The 25,680-nt window shown below is 34.6% G+C and overlaps 1 protein-coding gene across 1 annotated transcript in view; it reads right to left on the bottom strand.

Annotated features, from left to right (window-relative positions):
* LOC149799210 (propionyl-CoA carboxylase alpha chain, mitochondrial-like) overlaps window positions 1-25,680 on the bottom strand; it is a 107,931-nt gene that overhangs the window by 21,283 nt on the left and 60,968 nt on the right. Inside the window, exons 12-18 of the mRNA XM_089958479.1 lie at window positions 20,548-20,621; window positions 19,503-19,577; window positions 16,812-16,880; window positions 15,575-15,650; window positions 14,446-14,556; window positions 11,711-11,813; window positions 1,307-1,409 (exon numbers count right to left, since the gene is read on the bottom strand). Of these exons, the coding sequence (XP_089814605.1) occupies window positions 1,307-1,409; window positions 11,711-11,813; window positions 14,446-14,556; window positions 15,575-15,650; window positions 16,812-16,880; window positions 19,503-19,577; window positions 20,548-20,621 (611 nt within the window). The remainder of the gene's footprint in view (window positions 1-1,306; window positions 1,410-11,710; window positions 11,814-14,445; window positions 14,557-15,574; window positions 15,651-16,811; window positions 16,881-19,502; window positions 19,578-20,547; window positions 20,622-25,680) is intronic.

The following is a 25,680-nucleotide window of genomic DNA, read 5'->3' as shown; positions in this document are numbered from 1 at the left end:
ATCCAAAATGTGACCAAAAAAAAAATTCATTTTTCAATAATAATTTTGTATATGCAGGAAATTTCAGTGAGGGACATAAGACACCCCTCAATTAAGGAGAAACACCCTCTTGTCTAGGAGGTTTGCATGTATGTGTATGCCCCCCCCCCCAATATCCCCAGTCACCCCAGTTTCTACCCTGCAAAACTTGAAGAAAAACTAACATAAAATTTTAACACAATTTAACATAAAAATCTAACATATTTTAACATCACACATTTAAAAGTTACAAAATATGTAAGTATATGAAAATTACAGCTTTACATGTCTTCATGTGTAGACTTTGTCAGCAATATTTGACTAGACACAAATATAATGTCCAAGGTGTGACTGAAGGTTGACTAAATGAATCTGACTGCAGTAGGAATGTTCAACTATACATAAATATAATTGTGTCCAAGGTAATATTCAGTTATAATATTTGATAATATGCATAATGGATGGAGTCCAAAGCTGTCTTACTCATAAATATATATATATATATATATATATATATATATATATATATATATATATATATATATATACACATAAATATTTGCCTTTTTTTGTCTTACTACTATTAAGTTCCAGTTTTAACAGGAGACTATAGGATAGTTCATCAGTTTTAACGGGAGATTGTAGGATAGTTCATCAGTTTTAACAGGAGATTGTAGGATAGTTCATCAGTTTTAACAGGAGATTGTAGGATAGTTCATCAGTTTTAACAGAAGATTGTAGGATAGTTCATCTGTTTTAACAGGAGATTGTAGGATAGTTCATCAGTTTTAACAGGAGATTGTAGGATAGTTCATCAGTTTTAACAGGAGATTGTAGGATAGTTCATCTGTTTTAACAGGAGATTGTAGGATAATTCATCAGTTTTAACAGAAGATTGTAGGATAGTTCATCAGTTTTAACAGGAGATTGTAGGATAGTTCATCAGTTTTAACTGGAGATTGTAGGATAGCTCATCAGTTTTAACAGGAGATTGTAGGATAGTTCATCTGTTTTAACAGGATATTGTAGGATAGTTCATCAGTTTTAACAGGAGATTGTAGGATAGTTCATCAGTTTTAACAGGAGATTGTAGGATAGTTCATCAGTTTTAAGAGAAGACTGTAGGATAGTTCATCTGTTTCAACAGGAGATTGTAAGATAGTTCATCTGTTTTAACAGGAGATTGTAGGATAGTTCATCGACCTACATAAACTTAATGAATAAGGAGTAATCAATTTTAATTAAAAAGTCTCCAAACTAAATTATTAGTTTTCTTCTTTTGGCTTACTTCATATTTTCCAGGCGTCTTTGCAACTTTCACCTTCATATGCTGGTCAGCTACCTTTATGTCCAGTGTCCATTTCAAAGGCAGATTTGAAGTTAATGGAATCCTGAAAAAGAAAGTAAACATGGTCATAACCATTTTTTCAATTTCCTTTACCTTCTTGTTTTCCTTAAACAATGCAACTATTGTTCTTTGCCCCCCAAAAAATGCAACTCTGTTCTAAGTAAAAAAAATGTCGTTTTTACCTCATGTTTTATTACTGAGCTTGTGTTCCAATCATTTCTCTTCATTTAGATATGAGGCATTGTGGGCTGTTCATATACACCATCAACAAACCCACAACAGAAGCAATTTAAAATGTATATCACCCTCTGTATGATGTGTTTTAATTGAAAATCGCTGCTGGGTTAGTGGATGGTAGAAGTGATTATAATTTTGGATTGGAGACAGAAGCAATTTAAATGACAGGAGACTGGAGGTAAACTATAGTGAATTTTTATGTATCATACAATCCACTGCATAACCGTATACAAATTTTACGGCTCATCTTTGTATAATGGTATCTTTAATTTTCATTTACATATTGCACCAATTATTCCCAATAAGTCCATTCCAGTAATTATCTCCATTCTGGTCTGTTCCATACAGTGTATCGTTTTTTAGATACATATCTGAACATGTCACAGGCTTAATTAAGCACTATGCAAATTGTCGGTCAACCTGAGAATGTGTATACCAATGTGAAATGGAACTGGAGACTGAATTCAAAGATTGGAAACCTCTAAATTTCAAGATGCATATTGCTTGGATTCCATATTTTCATAGTAAATGCAATATATTTCATGAACTCCAAAATGTTGAACACTTTACTTGACCATTTTAACCCAATATACTGTACAACAATGTCCAGTGAACACAAATACCATTGGATATCCTGGTCAAGTTCTCTCCTTTGTATGCTGATTCAATGCGAGTAAGACCGTTAAGAGGAGGTTAGTCCCAATTTCCTTTGACCCTTCCCACCTTTATTTTAGACATTTTGACATGCTGAGGTGTGGGGCCAGAGCCCATTGCATATCAAAAAGTTGCACAGTGGCAGCATAAAGTAGCTGCTTACTAATGGGCCTAGCACACCCAAATGACCCTACTTGCATGAAATAGGTAGAAAAATGATTATCTTCTTTGATATTTGCAAGTGTAAAAAAAAATTCTCTTTCAATGTTGACAGATGAGACAAAACTACAGTGCTGACATATTAACCAGGTACATGACATTTGCATTGCTAGTCACATGACTACTCAAATCTAAGCATATATATCCATGACATCTGCATTGCTAGTCACATGACTACCCAAATCTCAAAGCATACATGTCCATGACATCAGCATTGCTAGTCATATGACTACCCAAATCTCAAAGCATACATGTCCATGACATCAGCATTGCTAGTCACATGACTACCCAAATCTCAAAGCATACATGTTTATTACATTTGCATTGCTAGTCACATGACTACCCAAATCACAAAGCATACATGTTCATAACATCAGCACTGCTAGTCACATGACTACCCAAATCTCAAAGCATACATGTCTATGATATTTGCATTGCAAGTCACATGACTACCCAAATCTCAGAGAATATATGTCTATGACATTTGCATTGCTAGTCACATGACTACCCAAATCTCAAAGCATACATGTTCATGATATCAGAAGTCCAGTACTTACCCAATACCAACAAAAATACCTTTCAAAAGTATTAAATGAAAGTTGCACATGTCTCTATAAAAATGAAAGGACGCATAATTCTCAATATACTTATTCTAAAACAATGACAAGAAACATTTTGCTGTTACAGTAACCTGGAGAAAGCCAGAGTCATGAAGACAGCACAAGTCAACACAGTTTTCATTGGTATCATGTGACAGCAAATTCAAACTTTTCAACAGGTAATGGACTCGAACCCCACATCCCAACATAAACGCATGTGATTTTAACTATACATTCATTCCTCCCCACCCCTTATTTCTGACTTTGTTGACAAAACCCACATCAGAAGTGATTCCCCTGACTAACTCACCATTATCAGAACAAAATCAGTTTGAAACACAAGCTCTTATATCAATTTTTTGTAAAGTGCTGTTGGGGGGGGGGTAAGCATTTTATATTGGTTTATGTCATTTAATATAAATCTTTCCTGGACTGACAAAGAGAATTTAAAACTATATTTGTAAGCAAATGATACTTTGTAAAAACTGAAAAAAAAGCAAATAAAAAAAGAATTTGATGGATATTTTATATGAAAATCTTGTAAAGTAGCAAACCTTTACTGGTGCCTGTTTATTATACATCCTGAGCAACTAGCTGGAAATATCTTGCCATGACCCATCCATATCATGTCTAATTGTAAACTTATCTGCAAGACAGTGCCATTTGCATACCATGGTAAAAGATGATGATATCAATGATATGCATGTCTAGGGTTCAAAAGCACATTACCACAATACCGACTATATACAGTCCTACTCATTTATGTCGACATATTCAGGCCCGAGGAAATATTGTCGACATAGGCAGATGTTGAGATAAGTGTTGGGGGGGGGGGGGTGTCTGAAAAACCATACAAGTTAAATTCATCAGTAAGGGGTGACCTGTTGTCACTGAGTAGCAATTACACTCTGAGAAAACAAACAATGGAAATTTTGAGTACATGAAGACAAAACCAGTGTGAAATACACTTGTATATTGACAAATTACATTTTGGTTATCTTTGTGTAACAAAATCCACAAAAAAAATTGCATCAGTCACATCCTGATATGAAAAACATTCACTATGATATTCAATGTCGGCATTAGCACATGGCTGCATAGTTGTTATTTACATGCTTCAAGTACATGTACTTAAACTGGTCTAGATTTTGGTCAGTCTGTTCCCATCTTATTGAGGCTACAAAGGGGATAGGGTTATTCACAGGGAAATAAAAACCTGTCAACAAGTTAGTTTAAACAGTACATGTATTTAGTTACAGAAGTCATCGTGAAAAGTACATAAAAGCGAACAAGAGATATGCGGCTGATATGATTAATGAAGGCATAATATTGTATACATTGACACATGTTAATGGGGTATTAAAAGAAAATGATTCTTACAATACAATATTGTAACAATGTCAGCTCAAGTGGTCAACATTTAAAATACATCCAGGAGATAACAAGTTATGAATTCTCTCAAAATACAAATACCTGTAGCAGTAAAAGATTTTAATTACAAATACATATACATGTAATTGAGATTATTATCTACAGTATAATCAATGCATAAAATTACAATAAAATTTAATTTAATTTATCAAGGACCAAACAAAAGCCTGTTTTTTTAATCCGACTGCGACATTAAAGCCTGGCAGCAAGATCAACTAATTGTTGAATAAACTACAGGCTGGATCTGGCCGCTTGCCGATATAAATGATTAGGTGGGAAAATTAAAGCCTGGTGGCAAGATCAACTAATTGTTGAACAAAGTATGGGTCAGAACTGGCAGCTTGTTGACATAAATGATTAAAAAACAAAGGATTTGTTCAAGCTGGGACCAAGGGCTTCTGTCGACATGTACATTTATTTTTTATTTCAACGTCGACATAAGCACGACAATTTTGGTAATAATTGTAGACCAAGGGACCGGGACTTTGCTTTTTTTATCGAAATAGGCGGCTTGTCGACATCAGTGATGTCGATATAAGTGGGTAGGACTGTATAATGAATTCCAAAACCACCTCAGGAATATAAACTACTACAAGACAAAAGATATAAAGAACAGATGTTAAACTGTTAAGAGATATTGAAAATAAAAGATAAAGGTAAATTAAAAATCTTAAAAATACATGGTCAAAATTAGTTATATAAACTGCATTACCAAACAAAGTCCAAGATTTTCCCTGGACGTAAGGTTTCTAAATTGAGAATTCATATTAGAACTTCTGGCTCACAATGAGGACACTTGCCAAGAATGAGTCCCACTGCCAGTACAATGAGAACTTAATGGTTCCAAAATTGGTGTATATATTTGTCTCATTCTAACAATAAATACCATATGAATTCGCTTGCAAGTCAAGTCCAATTGTAAACAATGCAGAACCTGATCTGCTGTTGTATAATGCATCTACAGACCAGAGTCTAAGTTGCTTGTTCTACTGATTACTGCGAAGATTTGTGAGTCCATTGTGCACCAGCAGATCTGGGTCTGTGCAGTTTGCAGTTAGACTCAACTTATGAGTGTGTATATATGGTAACCAATTTTTAATCATTTAAAATCAATTCCAAAACAGGACAAATTATGGAGTGAATGCAAATGATGCTAATGAACTATTACAGCACACAAAACAACACTACATGGCATTATAAACAAACCAACAATTGCTTAATGCACATGATACCACAGGAACCTGGCTTCAAATAGTGGACGATTTTCTAATAAAAATTCTGAAAATGGTGTTTCATTATGCTAGAATTGAAAAACTAGAAAATTCACAGCTAAATTAGCATTTCACTCATATTATTATGAAACAGACCTGACTAGTGTGCTTTAATCATTATTTTATCCTTCTGATGACATTTCAAAATTAATACAAGATGCACTTGGAATAAGTTATTGGTCGATGAGACAGCCAAACTGAAGTCAACAACTGGAATGGACTAAGTCAGAACCCAATGGAATGCCCTAGTCATTGGTCAAGAACACATTTGTCTTTCTTGCTACTGGATAATATGACATGGAAATGAAGAAAAAAAATGTAGAACTTTATGATTAGGGCTGTTCCAGTAAAACATATATCCCCCGGGGGAAGTCACTTTCAAATTTAACCAAACCACAAGATATTAAAAAAAATTATGATCCACCGTCAGATATGTTTTAATCTAAAAACACTGCCCCCCTACAGAAGCATATTTTTTAAACATAATTTCTGGCTATGGGTTAGTGGGCAGTAGAAGCGATTTCAATATTGGGTTGGGGACAGAAGCAATTTAAATGACAGCTGGCTTGAGGTAATCTACTTGAATACTTACAGATCATATAATCTACTGCATATTTTTATTTGTATTCATTCATTATAATTTATTTGTATTCATTCATTATAATAAATCTTTTGTCCTTTTGGACATAATCACCAGAATGGAAAGAAACAGGCCAGAACAGATATAATCAGAAGGTTAAAATTCATTTGATACATCTTTTAAGTAGCAAAATTCACATTGGTTTAGTTGACTGTACACCCTTTATTGTCTCCCCTTTGATGTAATTTCTTACTGAAGCTGAGAAAATAATGTTGCACACATAAAAAAGAGGCACACTTCTACTCATTATTGTTTTTATTATATTTCTCCATTCCAGCCTGTTCTTCTGATCTTGTCCCCCCACATACTGTTTGGCCTATTTATGATAGGTATCTGAATTTGTCAATAACTTTTCCTACTACTATACTAAATGTTTGTGAATATGCATATCAATGTGAAATGCAATGGGGAGGCTAAATCCAAGATTGAAAACCTCTACATTTTTTGATGTATTCTGTTTGGACTCCATGTTTCTGCACAAAACTCAAGAAACCAGGACTCACTGTACTAATTCAGTTTCCACTGTAAACCTGTGCAAACACCATGATATTAAAATTCAATAACTTAAAATTTTGAGTGCTCATGATCAAATTTGTATCAGTATAGACACATCTATGACGACAGCTTTTGTGAAAAGAAAACCATAACAGCTGCAACATTTTCTGGACCAATACAAATTTGAAATGGTTGATTTCAAAACTGCACAAAAAAGTCAGCTGCTGATTTCAGTAAAGAGTCTTGCAAACTCAGGTCTGTAAAGGGATGGAAATTATGTTCAAAAAACAATGTCCCACACTTGTTTCAGTTACAAGTAGGACAAGCTCTCAAAAGATTCTTTTTACTAAAATCTTACTTTCATTATCAACCAATCAGGGACAGTCAAACACATATATACTCTATTTTATCTTCACTGATTTATAGTATGGTTCTCATTATTTCATATCTGTAGTAATGCGAGTCCTTCAACAACTCTCAATGGTTGTAAGCCTTTTTCGACCATGCTGACTGGACACACTGTAAGATAATGTTCAAGTAACAGAAATACCATGAGATAACCTGAGACCAATAAAACTGAACAGTCACGTTATCTCCCCTGCAGGGATGCTGCCAGGATTTCAGGACATTTTGTGTGTGTGCGTGATCACCAATGAGGAAGTGGTGGCTGGAGGAATAGCCATTGTTAATTATCTCCATAACACTTAAATATCTGTCACTCTTTCTTACTGTTCCACTCTGTTAAGGCTCTACTAAAATCAAAATACTCAAAGAGATGTCGTATCTATTTTGTGTAGCAATTATTACTGTGATGTCGTTGGGCATGGTCACGTGGTTGTGGTGGGGTCTTGGTTGGGATGGCAGGAAGACCATAGGCTAAATTCCATATCTGACAGCTAATTATGATATTGTCAAAGTAATTAAAAAATTTCTAACAATTCAGTTGGACTCGGATTATATACTTGATTCATAGTCATCAGCAGGTTCTAAAACTTACGTGTTTATTTTGGAGCCATGTTCCTCCATCAAATTCACGGTGAAATTAGTACAGTTGCATCCTAAATTACTATCATGGCTACTTGAAATGTTATTTAACGTGAGACTTTAATGTCAGAACTAGTACCTTCAGTGATTTTTTAGTTAGAAAAATGAATTTCTTCTCAAACAATTCAATCTGGTGCAGATTACATTGTTTTTTAATGATACTGTGAGAATTAAAAGTACTGGTACCAGTAAAACTAAAGGAGATCATAAAAAAAGAATCAGGATCAACAGATTAGTAAAGAATCCATATATCTGATTGACATCAAGTATTTTTTCATCAATTTCATTGTTAATGACACTGCTTCAAAATGTTGTGTACTAGATAACAGTAATCCAATTTGTAATACAAATACCAAATGATGGCTTGGAACTAAGTACCGAAAGGTCTGCAGAAAATATCATCATGATCAAAATATACATAGGAAGAAGTTAGAACCGAACACAAACGGGACAAATTTTATCCATCTTGCTTTGAGTTTACACTGATTTATGTTTACTGTCATTTAATTTTTGCACAAAGAAAGCATGTACTTCATTTGGTAATACATCTTACATGATATCAAAGTTTGTAGCGTTATTCTTTTGTTGCCATAGGGGTTCTGCCAACTAGAGATTTACACATACGTAATTATGTTGTATGGGGATTCTCTGATGTTCCCTATGAGCATTAATCTGTGAATTGTTTCTGAATTTAATATGATCCTCCTCCTCTGTGTATGAATATTATTCTGTGCTGAGAACTCCTTTCATTGCCTGCTGTCCGAAACACATATGCATAACTAGTGTGAACAAGTTACTGTTCTTTACGGTTGTGCAATATTCAACATTTCACAGGTATGGCCCCATGGGAATTCTCTCTTGGATATCTCTGTTCCAAAAAGAAAACTTTTCCAGAAGTCTTGCTAGGATTTTAAAACTAAGTCCAGGACTCCCATTTTGGTAAAAATAGGAGTCCCACTAGCAAAAGTTGCAGTCCCCTCCCAGAAAACTATGCAAATTATAAGAACTATTGGTTGCCGTTGAGTCTAATTTATACATTCTTTATAACACGACATAACTCTTGTTTGTCCATCAGATTAAGTCTGAATTTTGTCAATCCAAGGAAGGTCTTATTCAAAGCACTAAGCTAGGCATCACACACTTTCTTACACTTGGCTACTGTCCCATCCAAACTATCAGTTCTAGTAACTTTAGAACTCTCCTGAATCTCATTACAATCTTCGTCAGTTTGCCGTTGAACCCCAAAATACTCATTCAAGTCTAAATCTCAACATGTCACGATTCCGAGGTCATGTGCACTGCTTATTCTGCTACACTCAGAAATGAACACAATAATTTAAACTAAAGTTGTTTATTTTGATGTCCTGTTGTAAATGACCACATGTACATCTCTGGATCTTTCTGCCTCTGAATTCAAGCACTGTAAATATTCAGTAGATTTTCCCACCCAGCTGCCAGTCAAAGCCTTTGATCTTGCTGCCCAGCTATTGCAGCTTGTTCCTTTGATGTACTCATATTGGTGACATGTATATGAAGGGGGGGGGGGACTTTCAGCCACTAAATTCTGTAATTGTAAATATCAGCACAGCTAACTGATCGACACATTTTCCCACTAAGCAGGTTGTTGAAGCAGGACTGGCAAGTCTTTGAATTTTGCCGCCCACCTATTACATGTACGCATCCAAATATGCGTGATTGGGCATTTCCAAGACCTCTGAGTTTTCACTAACATGAACTCTGCCAAAGATTCACTTCCTTGTATCAATGCTTTGCTATGAAATTCATTGTCATCATAGCTATCACCAGCCAGTATTTGCTGACTGAAAATGTCATTTGAAGACAAACCCTGTTATTCAGCCATTTTGGTTTCCTGTGTGGCCCTTATTCCAAACACACATTTCTAAACTTCCATGATGAAAATAAGGTTAAAACGTCCATAAAATGCTAGTTCCAAGGCCCAATAAACCAATCAATTTAGTGTAACAGCCGTTCATGTCAAACCAAAGTATCCAGCTATCTGGATGTCGCATAAGTGCTGCGAGACCACTACTGGCAGTGCAAATTACGTCACAAAATGTACTTTTAAAATTAAAAGTTTAATAAAAATTGTATACTGTACAAAGAACAGGTTTTATGTCCGCGGCGTTGATGTAATTTGCAGTATATCACTGCTTTAAAAGTAGGCGAATTCGTACAAATAAAGTGTAATGGCTTCATTTTCTGACCCGATGTTTTATTCACGTTAGACCACTAAGAGGGAGTTAGATGTAATTTTAAATATATTTGTTTTTTTTTATTCTGACATCCCCACCTGCGATTTCTTATTTTGTTAACACAACCCACAACAGAAGTGATTTTCCTAACCAATCGTAAACTGTCAGAATCAAAATAGTTTGAAACACAACCTCCTACAGAAGTTTTTTTGAAGTGCTGTCCCCGGGAGGATATATGTTTAAGTGGAACTGCCCTTAAAAGAAAACAGACTTATGCTTTGAGCTCTGTAGTGAAGATTAAGCTAATCATATATTTTGAATACACATAAAATAGAGCAAATTGAATACTGGCAAGAATTTCTTAAATGTCAATTAATAATGATAACTGTTTCTAGCACATACATCAAATGAGAACTAATTAATCCCACCATTCAAAGTACACTGAATTATATGATATACATCTTTTTCTGTGGGTCAAAGTATTCATATTATTCAACTCCTTTCATTTTATGATTTTTCTACTTAAATAAACACTCACTCTATCCAAATGAACAACTATTCTACCAAAATGTACACTTATTCTATTCAAATAAACACTCATTCTACCCAAATGAACTCATTCTACCCAAATGAACACTCTACCCAAATGAACACTCATTCTACCCGAATTAACACTCATTCTATCCAAATGAGCATTAATTTTATCCAAATGTACACTCACTCTGTCCAAATGAACTCATTTTATCCAAAATGAACACTCCTCCTGCCCAAATGAACTGATTCTATCCAAATGAACACACATTCTATCGAAACGTACACACATTCCATCCAAATGAACACTCATTCTATCCTAAATGAACACTCCGTCTATGGAAATGAACTCTACCCAAATGAACACTCATTCTATCAAAATGAACACTCATTCTATCAAAATGTACACTCATTCCATCCAAATGAACATTCATTCTATCCAAATGAACATTCATTCTATCAAAATGTACACTCAATCCATCCAAATGAACATTCATTCTATCCAAATGAATACACTTCATCAGTCCCGTAGACAGGTAGACGATTGAGGCACCTCACAAGACCGAACAACCAGCTTCCTCCATTCCTCTTAATTTTCTGTCTTTCTCAGTGAGTCACTCAATCTCAAGCCTGTCCACTCTCAAATGTTATCTTCCAACCTCTTTCTTTGCCTGCCTCTCTTTCTCTTTTTCTATCAAAATGAACACTGTCTGTCTAAATGAACACTCATTCTATTAAAAATGCACATTCATTCTATCCAAATGAACATTGATTTTGTCCAAATACTCAATTATGATACTTTTTAATATTTCATTTAACTGACTAAAATGACTGGATTTGAGAAAGAAATTTGTGAGAATTTGTCAAAAAAATTAAATTTACAAAGTGATGTTAATTCACAAAAATTCATATGATGCAAATATTCTGAATTTATAGAATTTATAAAAATGTTTTTATAATATTAAAATTTCCAGTCATTTATCTGAAACCAGTGAACATTACTGCAGTACCTGCTCTGGTTCTTGAATGTCCTCGACTGAAGTTGATCCTTGCAATATACTGCTGCTGCAAGTGCTGCTAGCTCATTTGTCTCCCCTGATGACAACTGCTTACCTAAGAAAATTGATATTCTCAATAGTTCTTGTAATGCAGAAAATAAAGCTGAAAGCAAAGGTAACAACCACAGTTCCAAAACTGGAGATGAAAATTAATAACAAATACAATTACTTTTCTACCTCTGACCCCTATCACTTTGCGCTGCATTCTGAAATCTTGAATGTCATTTACTCAGATAACTGTATCGTCACTGAAAATATTATCCTTCTTAATCAGTTGTGATTTAGTTCAGGTAGTAATTAGAAACCTACTGATCAACAGATGCCAAGGCTGGCAGACATGACCGATCAATGGATGCCAAGGTTGGCAGGCATGACTGATCAATGGATGCCAAGGTTGGCAGGCATGACTGATCAATGGATGCCAAGGGTGGCAGGCAAGACTGATCAGTGGATGTCAAGGTTGGCAGGCATGAATGATAAATGGATGCCATGGTTGGCATACATGATTGATCAACAGATGCCAAGGTTGGTAGACATGACTGATCAACAGATGCCAAGGTTGGCAGGCACGACTGATCAATGGATGCCAAAATTGGTACACATGACTGATCAATGATGCCAAGGTTGGCAGGCATAACTGATCAATGAATGCCAAGGCTGGCCGGCATGACTGTTCTACCAATGTCAAGGTTGGAAGACATGATTGGTCAGGTGATTATATATGTTCTGACTCATTCTGGCCTGTTCCCATCATTCTATCCATCCATTCTGTTTCTCTTGCTTCATGGATTTTCAAATAATAACAATGTTTGTGGTTACCTAAATATGTGGATCTAAAAGAGAGTACTGCTGCCTTTAAAAATGTACTATTATTCCTCAGGTAAATGTGTGGATCTGAAAGAGAGTACTACTGCCTTTAAAACTTTACTATTATTCCTCAGGTAAATGTGTGGATCTGAAAGAGAGTACTGCTGCCTTTAAAAATTTACTATTATTCCTCAGGTAAATGTGTGGATCTGAAAGAGAGTACTGCTGCCTTTAAAAATTTACTATTACTCCTCAAGTAAATGTGTGGATTTGAAAGAGAGTACTGCTGCCTTTAAAAATTTACTATTATTCCTCAGGTAAATGTGTGGATCTGAAAGAGAGTACTGCTGCCTTTAAAAATTTACTATTATTCCTCTGGTACATAAAATGGTGGTTTTAAGCAACCATAGAAATCAAACAAAACTGGTACCCACAGAAAGATACTTCAATTACAGTATCCATTTAAATTCAGTAAATGATACACAAATGCAACAACTATTACTGCACATCTTGATCTCATTCTCTGATACATATATATAAAGTCTGAGCCTACACAAGATGAACAGCCAGTAGGAAAAATATTATGCATACAAAAGTACAAACATTTCTTAAAGGTCACCAGTATTGGCATTCAGCTATCTAAAGTAACTAGTTTTATCTGGCAGTCTTAAGAAAGAAAGACAGCTGCATGATGGATGGTCAAACTTTATGTACCATCTGCAGAAGGTAAAGTAAATTAAGATTTTTGTCTGTACTTCATATATTAAGCTCTCTACAAAATATATAAGGGACCGTTTTGTATATAAATTATACAGCAGTTGAAAAACATAATCCACATTTGGCATTTACTTTATATCCTGTTATGTATATTTAATTTGTATTGTGTGCTTAACCTTTATCCATAATTTAAGGTAGGAATTAGGACCTACGTTACTAATGTCATTTTCATAAATATTTACTTGGATTTGAGTTTAGGATCTCAGTTTTTCTCTTGGAAATTATATTTGTCTACATTATTTTTATATGCTTATAAGATATAAATAAGCATTTACTGATATACGAGTTCAGGTCTAGCCTTAGAATGTTCTGGTAGAGAACTTTAATCACATCCTGGTCAGATCACTGTGTCTTTGGTTTTTATATAAGGCTTTTTATATAAGGCTGTGATAAGCAGAATTATTCAATTCCTATTTTACCATATATACTCGAGTACAAGCCCATTCACGTATAAGCCAACCCCCAAACTGAACAGGTATAAACACTAAAAAGTGCATGACCCGTGTATAAGCCGACTTGCAAGATGCACGAGGTAAGTTCTAAATGCATTTATTTAGGCAAACTTGTATTTTAAAAAATTACATGTACACTTATCTCAAGGTTGGCATGCATGATTATTAAAAAGAAATGGTATAAACTTGCTTGAAAGTAATTTATTTAATTTTGTTTTCTTATTGTTTCTGCCTAATTTAGATCTGTGTATAATTTGATCAAATGATGACAAGAATTTAGCAATCGTGAGTTCCTGTAACACTACCTCTCCCTTTTGACTAGATTATTGTTTGTTTATGCATTATTGCATTGGACAATTTATATCAGTGCACCGGTAATTACATTTTTACTTTGCTTTGATATTGTAAATACCTAAACTCATTAAAAGGTAATCCCAGTATTACAACACAGTGAATAAACACTATATCTGGACATTAATCTTACATATTATTTGACATAATATGTGCATAACATAAAAATCAAAATTAATTATTAAAAAAATCTCATTATGTCATATGGCAAAATTGAAGTGCATGAATTGCCATCAAATTATTTGTTACATTTATTTGAGATTAGACAACAAATCTGAAGCTTAATTTAAATGTAGTCACCTTTGAAGCCCTCTTTGAAGACTTCCTGCAGATATTTGGTAGTTATGTTCCCTTTGACAAATCTCTCCTCTGTCACCACTTCTCGCAGCAAAGGTATGTTGTGTGTCACACCTAAGCAAATACCAATCTGAACATTTGAATATACAGAAAACATCTTGATAACAAACTTCCAAATCAAGATATAGATACTTCTGAAGTTTTGTATATACTGAGCACTGACATGATTTTGTTTTTGTTAGTTTTAATGGCATCTTAATGCATTCTTTACTATACAATGCTGAGAAAATAACATCCCAAGGACATGTCAAGACTTCCGACCAAGGGTGGCCTGGGTGTGTATTGAACCTGCAACCCTTGAATTATGAGTCCAATGATCTAACAACATAAAATATTACAGTTCTGGGAATCTGACTGGTAGTCTGGGTTTGATGTGTCCTACATAATTATAAAGCATTGTGTGGGTAAATTTTAACTTACACATAAATTTCTGAGATGTCACGTAAGCATAAATACTGAACCTGAGGTCACGAATTTTTACACATCTTTTGTTTCACCTTGAATATGAATATAGTCGAACAAAATATCAACATGGGCCTTATAAGGAAGTCCTACACACTTAGACCAGCTAACCATTCTAGCCAGGTACAAATATTAAGCACTGAAAGAAAAGAACAAGAGACACAGTGCAGCACTGTTTACTGTAAACCAATCAAATATCATGTAGCAAATGATAAACAGAGCACTATCCAAAATGGTGGATTGTTGTTTCTGGATGAAATAGGAGAGTACTTATCAAGATCTTGAAATAAAGGATCTCATATGCATGCCATATGGCTCAAGAAAGTTTTTCATTTAATGCTAGGTTGGAAATCTGAGTGCACACTATACATACCAAAATACTGTACTTTATGTTTTTATTTGCACCTGAACATTTTATGTCAAGACCAGAACACAAAACTGCAAAATAAAACCTACCTTCATTGGTCACATACAAATGGGAAGAAATAAATTTTGAGAATTAAATCTATTTATTGTTCAAGTGCTTTTACTTTCCATGCAACAAAATAAGTCATTTTAAGATTTTGCATTTTAGAAATTCCCATCTGTAAGTATAATAAATATGTCTTACCTTTGATGATGTATGAATCTAATGCCTTGACCATGGTGTTCAGAGCTTCTGTTCGGTTTTCTCCATAAGTCACTAGCTAAAAATGAAAGTATACTGGTAATAAACAGGAAGCAAGTGATTCATTTGATGGGGTTGGGATAATTAGTTGAGTCAGTGGATACTTTTCAATAGAATTTTGCAACTTGTATCAAATAAAGAACATCTGCCAGCATTATGACTTTTTACTCCTTCTAACAACTGCCATGACTAAGTGAAAATCTAGTCACAAATATGCAGAAATAAGTAGTGCAAGAAATATCAACATCTAAAATTTATACAACTTTTAATTTTGTATGCAGAACAGTTTATTAGTTATCAGTAGAATGGAAATCCATAAATTTGTTATTTTGCCTGTGGCAATGTCACTTACCCTGGTAATGCACGACACATTAATCTGTGACCTCGACCTCTAACCTTTTATCTCCCCCATTCTTCTGGTAATAAGTGACAAATTTGCTAATAATACATGTAGGGAAAGAAAAGATCAGAATGTTCTTAACAGTTTTCACACCAACCTGTCAAATGACCATTTACTTGGTAACCATTACCTTTCACTCCCCAAAGATGTGCCATGTACAATGGTGATTCTAGTTAAAAATTCATTGCTTATCCACCGACATTTACTATCGTTTTTCACCCAACCCCCATAAGAAACTGATTACTGTCACCTTAACCAACTCACACTGGCATCAATATTAAAATCCCATGTAAACATCTTTAATCTGAAGGCAACTCAGTTAGGTCTGAAATCATTTAACTACTGACCATTCATCTAATATTTGAACAATTGTTCCCTATAACGACCTTTAACCTTTAACAGTCATGACTTTCAATCTCTATCTCCCTTATGCATTTGTGGGCAAAGTCGAATGATAACCTACTGATGGAAACAGGAGATACTACCCATTCAAAAATTTCACCACAAGTCAGTCTGTATGTACACAAGGATATTTTGACTATATCGCTCCTTTAGTTAGATTTGTAGAAGGTGAGACAAAAATTATAATAGCAAAAATAATAACCAACTGTTTGCCTTTAATTGCAGCATGTATCGGACATGTTACTGGGGTAGATTTACACAAGTTTAAGATAAATTAATTGACTGACTAGTATGAATGGGTTGCACTCACACACTGTACGGGTAATGAACACATGGTCTAGTTCCAACAGAAACACTTAATAAATAAAAGACAGTCACCTTACAGATCATTGGGTCATAATAAATACTGATGTTACTTCCTTCCTGAACACCACTGTCACAGCGTACCTGTACGAAAGAAAAAGGATTTGAAATGTAGTTTTTGGGCCTGCTTTTTAAAACAAATTAAGAAAAAATCAAAACAAGAGAAAAATGCGAAGTAGATTACTTAATGAAAGATGAAAATTAATGTGAAGTTAGCATATCAAATTTATTCTGAAAAGAGACACTTTACACACAGTATAATCCCTCCCAGCATGCACTCAACAAGAAGGGCACCTGCCCATAAAGATCAATACCCGAGAATTCCTTTTACTTGATTTCATTTTTACATTCAACCTTAGAATGAATTATCCCAAGAAAAAGGCCCTTTACTGAGGAAAAAAAACCCACATGAAAGTACCATGTTCATTTCTGAATAAGATTCCAGTAACAGCGGTTGTGAGCTGAATGATTTTTATTTCTTATTTTGTAAACTTTGTTCGGTTTTGTAAACAAAAATGGGTATCTGATTATGACACCAATGTTTTACAACAGAAAATGGTGTCAAACATCTTGCCATGCATTAGAATGTTTACGTTTTGGGCAAGTCCAACACGTAAGATGCCTACCCTGATATTTATGTTGTTGGGTCAACGTCTTACATTTGAAAAATCAACATCAGTGTAGATGTCTTACACTGCAGGACTAGTTTTGGAACAGCTCATATAAAGGAATCCTTTCAAATAAAGGATGAAGATTCATGGTTTCCCTGGGTGTCCTTTACTTTTCAGACAGTTCATCTGGTTATAAATGTTGATTCCAAATCACTTTTAACATCAATGGCTATACAATGCCAAGGAAATTGGAGCCAAGTGCTTTACCCTAGGGTACAATGATGCAGCCAAGCCAGGCTGGAATGACTGGGTATCCAAACTCTGTCTCTTAGATTATGATTCCAACACTCAACTGAGCTACATATGACAGCTTTATTCTTGCATTTAGTATTTGGAAAGGTTTGATGTAGGATATGCTCTAAGTTGATAGGACAGCTTTACAATTACATTTGGTACATGGGAAAGTTCAATGTAATGCATGTTGATAGGAGAGCTTTACAACTACATTTGGTACATGGGAAAGTTCAATGTAATGCAAGTTGATAAGACAGCTTTACAATTACATTTGGTACATGGGAAAGTTCAATGTAATGCATGTTGATAAGACAGCTTTAAAATTACATTTGGTACATGGGAAAGTTCAATGTAATGCATGTTGATAAGACAGCTTTACAATTACATTTGGTACATGGGAAAGTTCAATGTAATGCATGTTGATAGGAGAGCTTTACAACTACATTTGGTACATGGGAAAGTTTAATGTAATGCATGTTGATAAGACAGCTTTATAATTACATTTGGTACATGGGAAAGTTCAATGCAATGCACATTGATAAGACAGCTTTACAATTACATTTGGTACATGGGAAAGTTAAATGTAATGCACGTTGATAGGACAGCTTTACAATTACATGTGGCATGTGGGAAAGTTCAATGCAATGCACATTGATAAGACAGCTTTACAATTACATTTGGTACATGGGAAAGTTCAATGTAATGCACGTTGATAGGAAAGCTTTACAATTACATGTGGTATGTGGGGAAGTGCAATATAATGTATGTTGATAGGGCAGCTTTATAATTACATTTGGTATGTGGGGAAGTTCAATGCAAAGTATGTTCACAGGACAGCTTTACATGTGGTGTGTGGAGAAGTGCAATGTAATGTATGTTATAGGAAAGCTTTACAATTACATGTGGTATATGGGGAAGTGCAATGTAATGCACGTTGATAGGACAGCTTTACAATTACATTTGGTATGTGGGGACATTCAATGTAATGTACCTTGATAGGACAGCTTTACATTTGGTATGTGGGGAAGTTCAATGTAATGTACCTTGATAGGACAGCTTTACATCTGGTATGTGGGGAAGTTCAATGTAATGTACCTTCATAGGACAGCTTTACATTTGGTATGTGGGGAAGTTCAATGTAATGTACCTTCATAGGACAGCTTTACATTTGGTATGTGGGGAAGTTCAATGTAATGTACCTTGATAGGACAGCTTTACATTTGGTATGTGGGGAAGTTCAATGTAATGTACCTTGATAGGACAGCTTTATTCTTGCATTTAGTATGTGTGTAAATTTAATATACTGAAGGGATAGGAGAGCTTGGTACGTACATCTTTGTACTTACCTTTGATATTTGGAGAGATTTATGTACTGCAGGCTGATCAAGCAGTTTTGTACTTATATTTGGTATGCAGAGAGGTTTGATGTACTGTAGATTGACAGGACAGCTTTATACTTATATCTGGAATATGGAGAGGTTCAATGTACTAGAGGTTGATGGGATAGCTTATACTTACTTTTGGTACATGAAGAGGTTTGATGTACTAGAGGCTGATGGGATAGCTTATACTTACTTTTGGTACATGGAGAGGTTTGATGTACTAGAGGCTGATGGGATAGCTTATACTTACTTTTGGTACATGGAGAGGTTTGATGTACTAGAGGCTGATGGGATAGCTTATACTTACATTTGGTACATGGACAGGTTTGATGTACTAGAGGCTGCTGGGATAGCTTATACTTACAATTGGTATGTGAAGTTTGATGTACCATAGGTTGATAGGGCTGTTTTATACTTACATTTGGTATGTGGAGAGGTTCAATGTACTTGTTCAGTCTGCCTATTGAGGGCATTCCAAAGTTCTTGTATGGATCCTGAAATCATAAATACTACATGGGTAAACTTCACAGTTCAAAAAAAATGACATAGTACTAGCTCCACTTTTTAACAAGGCAGCCATCGGGCTTCACTTCACTGGCAGCCATGGAGTTTCACTTCACTGTCACCAGTGGCATTGGAATGGGAATATATTCAGAACTTTATACTGTCAGCACTAAAGACAGATACGTTTTAACAAATATCTTGTAATATTGTGGGAATATTTTTCTTGGTGGACAAAATGCTTCCCTGGAATAAGCATAGTAATGAAATATTTCCACTCTGAAACTGCACTAATTGATTAGCAAACATTATATGCCTTTAGAAAATGAATGTAAATATTTTCAAGCAAACATCATGATATTAACAGCGAATAAGACTGCAAGAAAATTCAACCTCGTTCTTTCCAGTAAGCTTTAAGAAAAACAAAATCAGCTGGCATCATTAATGGTAGGCCATCTATATCAAATGTTGTCATTTAATGCCACAGACTAACTGCATAAAGAGCAAAATTGTTAGCCCAGTGCTATAAAATACTAACTCTACAATACTGTCTAAATCGTGTTTATCTATTCCAACTAAAAAACACCTTCATTTTGCAGGCTAGAAAGTGATATTTCTGATAAATGATGACTAGTTTTTGGGAAGTATGGATCTGAATGTCACATTATTTCAGGGGCACAATAATTTACAATAAACTTGGATGGCAAATCAGCAGGCACATAAATTTAAAATAAGCTTGACCAAAAGACTAATTAGCTCTGCAGGTATGCTTGCTTATAATCAACTGGCCTATAGTGCTTTTACTTAGCTGGTCTATAGTGCTTGGATTTGAATGGCCTATAATGGTTGTATTTGACTGGCCCATAATGCTTGTAAAAGCAGCTATCAGAAATCTCTTAAATACTAGTCCTGGATTAAATTGATTCTCATAGTTAATGCTAAATATTTACCAATGAGCCTTACCTCAGCATAAACTCTGCACTCAACGGCCCATCCATTCACTGGTATATCTGACTGCTTGTGTAAAAGCTTGTGTCCTGAAATATTTGTGTTACTTTCTTCAGATTAAGCTGGGTTAGTAATGCAACAGAATGGGATTTACAGAAACCATACTAAATCTCTAAACAGACACCTTTCTTAATGAAACTGGTGAAAACTGGTGACTGAAGACAATCAGCCTGAGAGGACCAATATAACAACAATATGGCTGGTGTTTTTGTGTCAAACCAATACTACATGGTGGTCATATTCAAAACCAGACTGGCACCATTTCTGTTTAGTATCAGCTATATATCATAAGAAGTTTTTGGTGAAAACACAGTGTTGATATGACCAGCAATCTAGGAGAAGTAGGGATAAATTTTCAAGATGGCCATTGTTGCAGTCATATTATATGTTGGATCGGCACCATTTTCATTTATGAACAACTAGATATCATATGAAGTCTTTAAGTGAAAACCCAAGAGAATTAGTGATAACAAGATTTTAAAGATGGCCACTGTGGCAGGCATAATGAATGTCTGAATAGCACCAGTGGGACCAACTATACGTGATAAGCTGTTTAGTAAAACACCCATGTTGATACGACCACCCACTCTGGAACAGTGATAACAATATATTCAAGATGGCCACCATGATAGTTATAATGGACAACAGATTGACATCATTTGCGTTTTAAAGAAGTCTTCTGGCGAAATCCCTATGACGGTATTACATTCATTCAAGAGGTTTACCAATTACATGAGTTTCAATATGGTTATTGTGGTGGCCATATTGAGCATCAGATCAGAACCATTGTTATGTAGGAACAACTAGACATCATAAAAAGTCTTCTGGTGAAAACCCCATGGCAATATTACTTTTTGATCAGGAGTATCGATACAATTTTCAAGATGGCCATGTTTTTGACACCAGATCAGCAACATTTTCATTCAGGACCAACTAGATATCATAAGAAATCTTTTAGTGAAAGCCACATGTTGATATGATCGTCCATTCAGAAGGAGTAGCAATAACACAATTTTCAAGATGGCTCATTTGGTGTCCATACCGGATGTCCAATTGGCACCATTTTCATTTAGTAGCAACTAGGCTATAGGGTGAATGTGTGTGTAAAGTTTCATGGCAATCCTCCAAGTAGGTTAGGAGGAGTAGCAAAAGCAATCTTGTGCTAACATATGGACGAATGATGGCTGATGGACAGATGACAAACGATGGACAATGGACAAAGACAATCTCATAAGTTCTTCTGATCTACGGTTAGTAGAGATAAAAAAATAAAAAAAGATTTAGGAAATATAAGCAAAAGAAAAAAAAGCTTTGATGACCTTGACTCCAAAATAAAGTCTGTCATTTCTCTCCTTAAATCAACGTCAATGTCAGTCATGCATCTTCATATGCAGACAAGGATTATGTTTTCTTTATGAAACCAATTTTGGCAAATGGGAAGAAAAATTTGTATTTAGTTTTTATCAGTTACATTATAATCATAATATTTGAAAATATACAGGATCCACCAACATTCATGTCCTAACCTAGCTACAAGCAATGGTTGAATAGGATCCTCTGTAACCAGCATGAGAAAATGCCTGGCCAACATTCTGGTCCAATCAAATGTGCCAAGCTTACAGACTCTCATCAGATTGTCCTAGAAGGCTTTTGATGTATGTTGCTGATTTCAAGGTGACTACATGAATATTATTAATGACATAATCTCGGAGATTTTGTTACAGTTGTGTTTGGAAATGTGTCTCTAATTATTAGCTACATTTATTCTTGAAAAGCACAAATGTGCTAAAACATCAACTACTCAGTGTTTGTCACTTATTATGTAACAATTACCAGTGACTGATACATACTTCCTGTTTGGAAGATAATTACATCAATAACAAAGTATTCTCAAATCATTTAGGTGTGTAAGTAAATGAGGAAAGGTGAGCAATTGACTCACAAACTATATACCCCTGCCGCTCTGACATCCCACCCATATCCCATGATGCGGATGAATCTAAAACAAAGAAGTACAACTCTCTTTTAAAATAATGAATGACAGAAAAATCCATAAGTACTAAGTTTCCACAGCAATTCAGCGAGATTTGCTGCATTCACAACAGTCTGTCATATACTGCATCCACCTGTACAGGGTAGGAACAAATCACTGCAAAACCAAAATCTTATTTCACATGTACATGGCTTTCAAAACTGATAATTATCAAATATATTAAGTCTAGCTATTTCCAAAACCCTCAACTATCCATTTATCTATGTATCTATCTGTCTTTCCTCATAGATAAGCAAAGAAGAAAGAGGCAGGCAAATATAAATAAGCAAACAGACAGATAGATACGAATAAATAGATAGAATTCTTTTTTCAGACTGAATGGCATGGACCATATATCTAAATTAAGATACAAAATGTATTTTATACCTATTTTAGGTGTCCTATATACCAATATGGAGACATATATACAACTACAGAATATGACTGTCATTATTAAGAAGAAAAAAAATAGTAAGACATTTCAAATGTAATCTGTTACATCTATAACATGAGAAATAAAACGAACACCATAGTTCCACAGAGATTTCAAGATACAGTTCATACTGTCAGATATTTCTTTCATCACTGAAAACACATAGTTTCTCATTGATTGTTCCAAACTGAATACATTATTGTTTACAAACATGCTGGATGCACTGTTCCATTTTGGAAGGCTTAATAGAAAATGAAGATTATTGTTATAACCAATAACTAGTTTTCTTTCTATACGTTCACATAAGTTTGTCCACAGATGTGTGTAGTACACTGTGAAGCAGTAAGATTTGAATAATCTAATTTTTATATTTAAAGAACAATTCTAAATTTACATAAAAATATGTTTGCTCAGGTAAACACAAAAATATTTAATGTCTTTTCAAATATTTATCATTTGAATGATTGGATTTTAAAATATGACCCAAATAAGTATACCTTTTGACATATATTCATCATTTGAATGATTGGATTTTAAAATATGACCCAAATAAGTATACCTTTTGACATATATTCATCATCTGAATGATTAGATTTTAAAATATGACCCATGCAGCATAATGTCCCACCCAGTCACATTATCATGGCACCAGGTCGACCAGTCCTAACACTAACCTCTTAATGTTGAACCCCTAGCAAGACAGCTGTTAGTACCATTTTTAGAAGCCTTTGGTATGACTAGGTTGGAGTATGAACCGCGACCTTCTGCATCAGAGGTAGATGCTCTAACCACTAGGTCACCAGAGCGATATCATTGCTTACATGAAACAAACTGGATATGTAACTTTTAATGTGTTCAATGCCTGACTATCAAATGCCTGACTATTAAATGCTTGACTATCAAATGCCTGAATGCCTGACTATCAAATGCCTGACTATTAAATGCCTGACTATCAAATGCCTGATTATCAACTGCCTGAATGCCTGACTATTAAATGCCTATTAAATGCATGACTATCAAATGCCTGACTATCAAATGCCTGACTGACTATCAAATGCCTGAATGCCTGACTATCAAATGCCTGACTATTAAATGCTTGATTATCAAATACCTGACTATTAAATGCCTGGCTATCAAATGCCTGAATGCCTGACTATCAAATGCCTGACTATTAAATGCCTGACTATCAAATGCCAGAATGCCTGACTATCAAATGCCTGACTAGCATCAACAAACATGGAAACACAGGTCTAAATAACAGTCAACAGTTTCTCTTTAAGTCTGTTCAGGATTGTTTCTTAAAACCAAAACTAAGTATTTAAAATTGTGACTTCAGATCATTGCAGTACAATACATACAAATACTTTTGAACTAATTATTATGAAAGTTACAGATCTAAAATTACTTTTGTCTGCCAGGTTAACAATTTTGCTTACCAATATTGGAATATTTTTAACATTTACCCCACCCCACTTCTGTTTAGCTATGGCTTGTTCAATCTCTGATAACAAGATCAGTTCAATAAAATTAGAAGACGACATAAGCTTTACTCAAACTGCTTTTCAACACTACTGAGTAAGCATTCAAAATGATTTATCTTCAAGCTGCATTTGCTGTTTTCACCATGGTTCCCATCAATCCAAACAGCCTACTAAATATGTAGTTTTCACTATGGTTCCAATGATCCAAATTAACAGCCTATTAAATATGTTGTTTTCACCATGGTTCCCATCAATACAAATTAACAGCCTACTAAATATGTTGTTTTACCATGGTTCCTACCAATCCAAATTAACAGCCTACTAAATATGATGTTTTCACCATGGTTCCATCAATCCAAATTAACAGTCTACAAAATATGTTTTCACCATCGTTCCATCAATCCAAATTAACAGCCTACTAAATATGTTGTTTTCAACATGGTTCCCATCAATCCAAAATAACAGCCTACTAAATATGTTGTTTTCAACATGGTTCCCGTCAATCCAAAATAACAGCCTACAAAATTTTTTGTTTTCACCATGGTTCCTATCAATCCAAATTAACAGCCTACTAAATTTTTTGTTTTCACCATGGTTCCTATCAATCCAAATTAACAGCCTACTAAATTTTTTGTTTTCACCATGGTTCCTATCAATCCAAAATAACAGCCTACTAAATTTTTTGTTTTCACCATGGTTCCTATCAATCCAAATTAACAGCCTACTAAATTTTTTGTTTTCACCATGGTTCCTATCAATCCAAATTAACAGCCTACTAAATATGTTGTTTTCAACATGGTTCCCATCAATCCAAAATAACAGCCTACTAAATATGTTGTTTTCAACATGGTTCCCATCAATCCAAAATAACAGCCTACTAAATATGTTGTTTTCAACATGGTTCCCATCAATCCAAAATAACCGCCTACTAAATATGTTGTTTTCAACATGGTTCCCATCAATCCAAAATAACAGCCTACTAAATATGTTGTTTTACCATGGTTCCTACCAATCCAAATTAACAGCCTACTAAATATGTAGTTTTCAACATGGTTCCCATCAATCCAAAATAACAGCCTACTAAATATATTGTTTTCACCATGGTTCCAACAATCCAAATTAACAGCCTACTAAATATGTTG

The sequence above is a fragment of the Sinohyriopsis cumingii genome, chromosome 5, assembly GCF_028554795.1.
Source record: "Sinohyriopsis cumingii isolate HCF-2022 chromosome 5, ASM2855479v2, whole genome shotgun sequence".
NCBI lineage: Eukaryota > Metazoa > Mollusca > Bivalvia > Unionida > Unionidae > Sinohyriopsis > Sinohyriopsis cumingii.
This window is presented reverse-complemented; position numbering and strand designations above follow the sequence as displayed.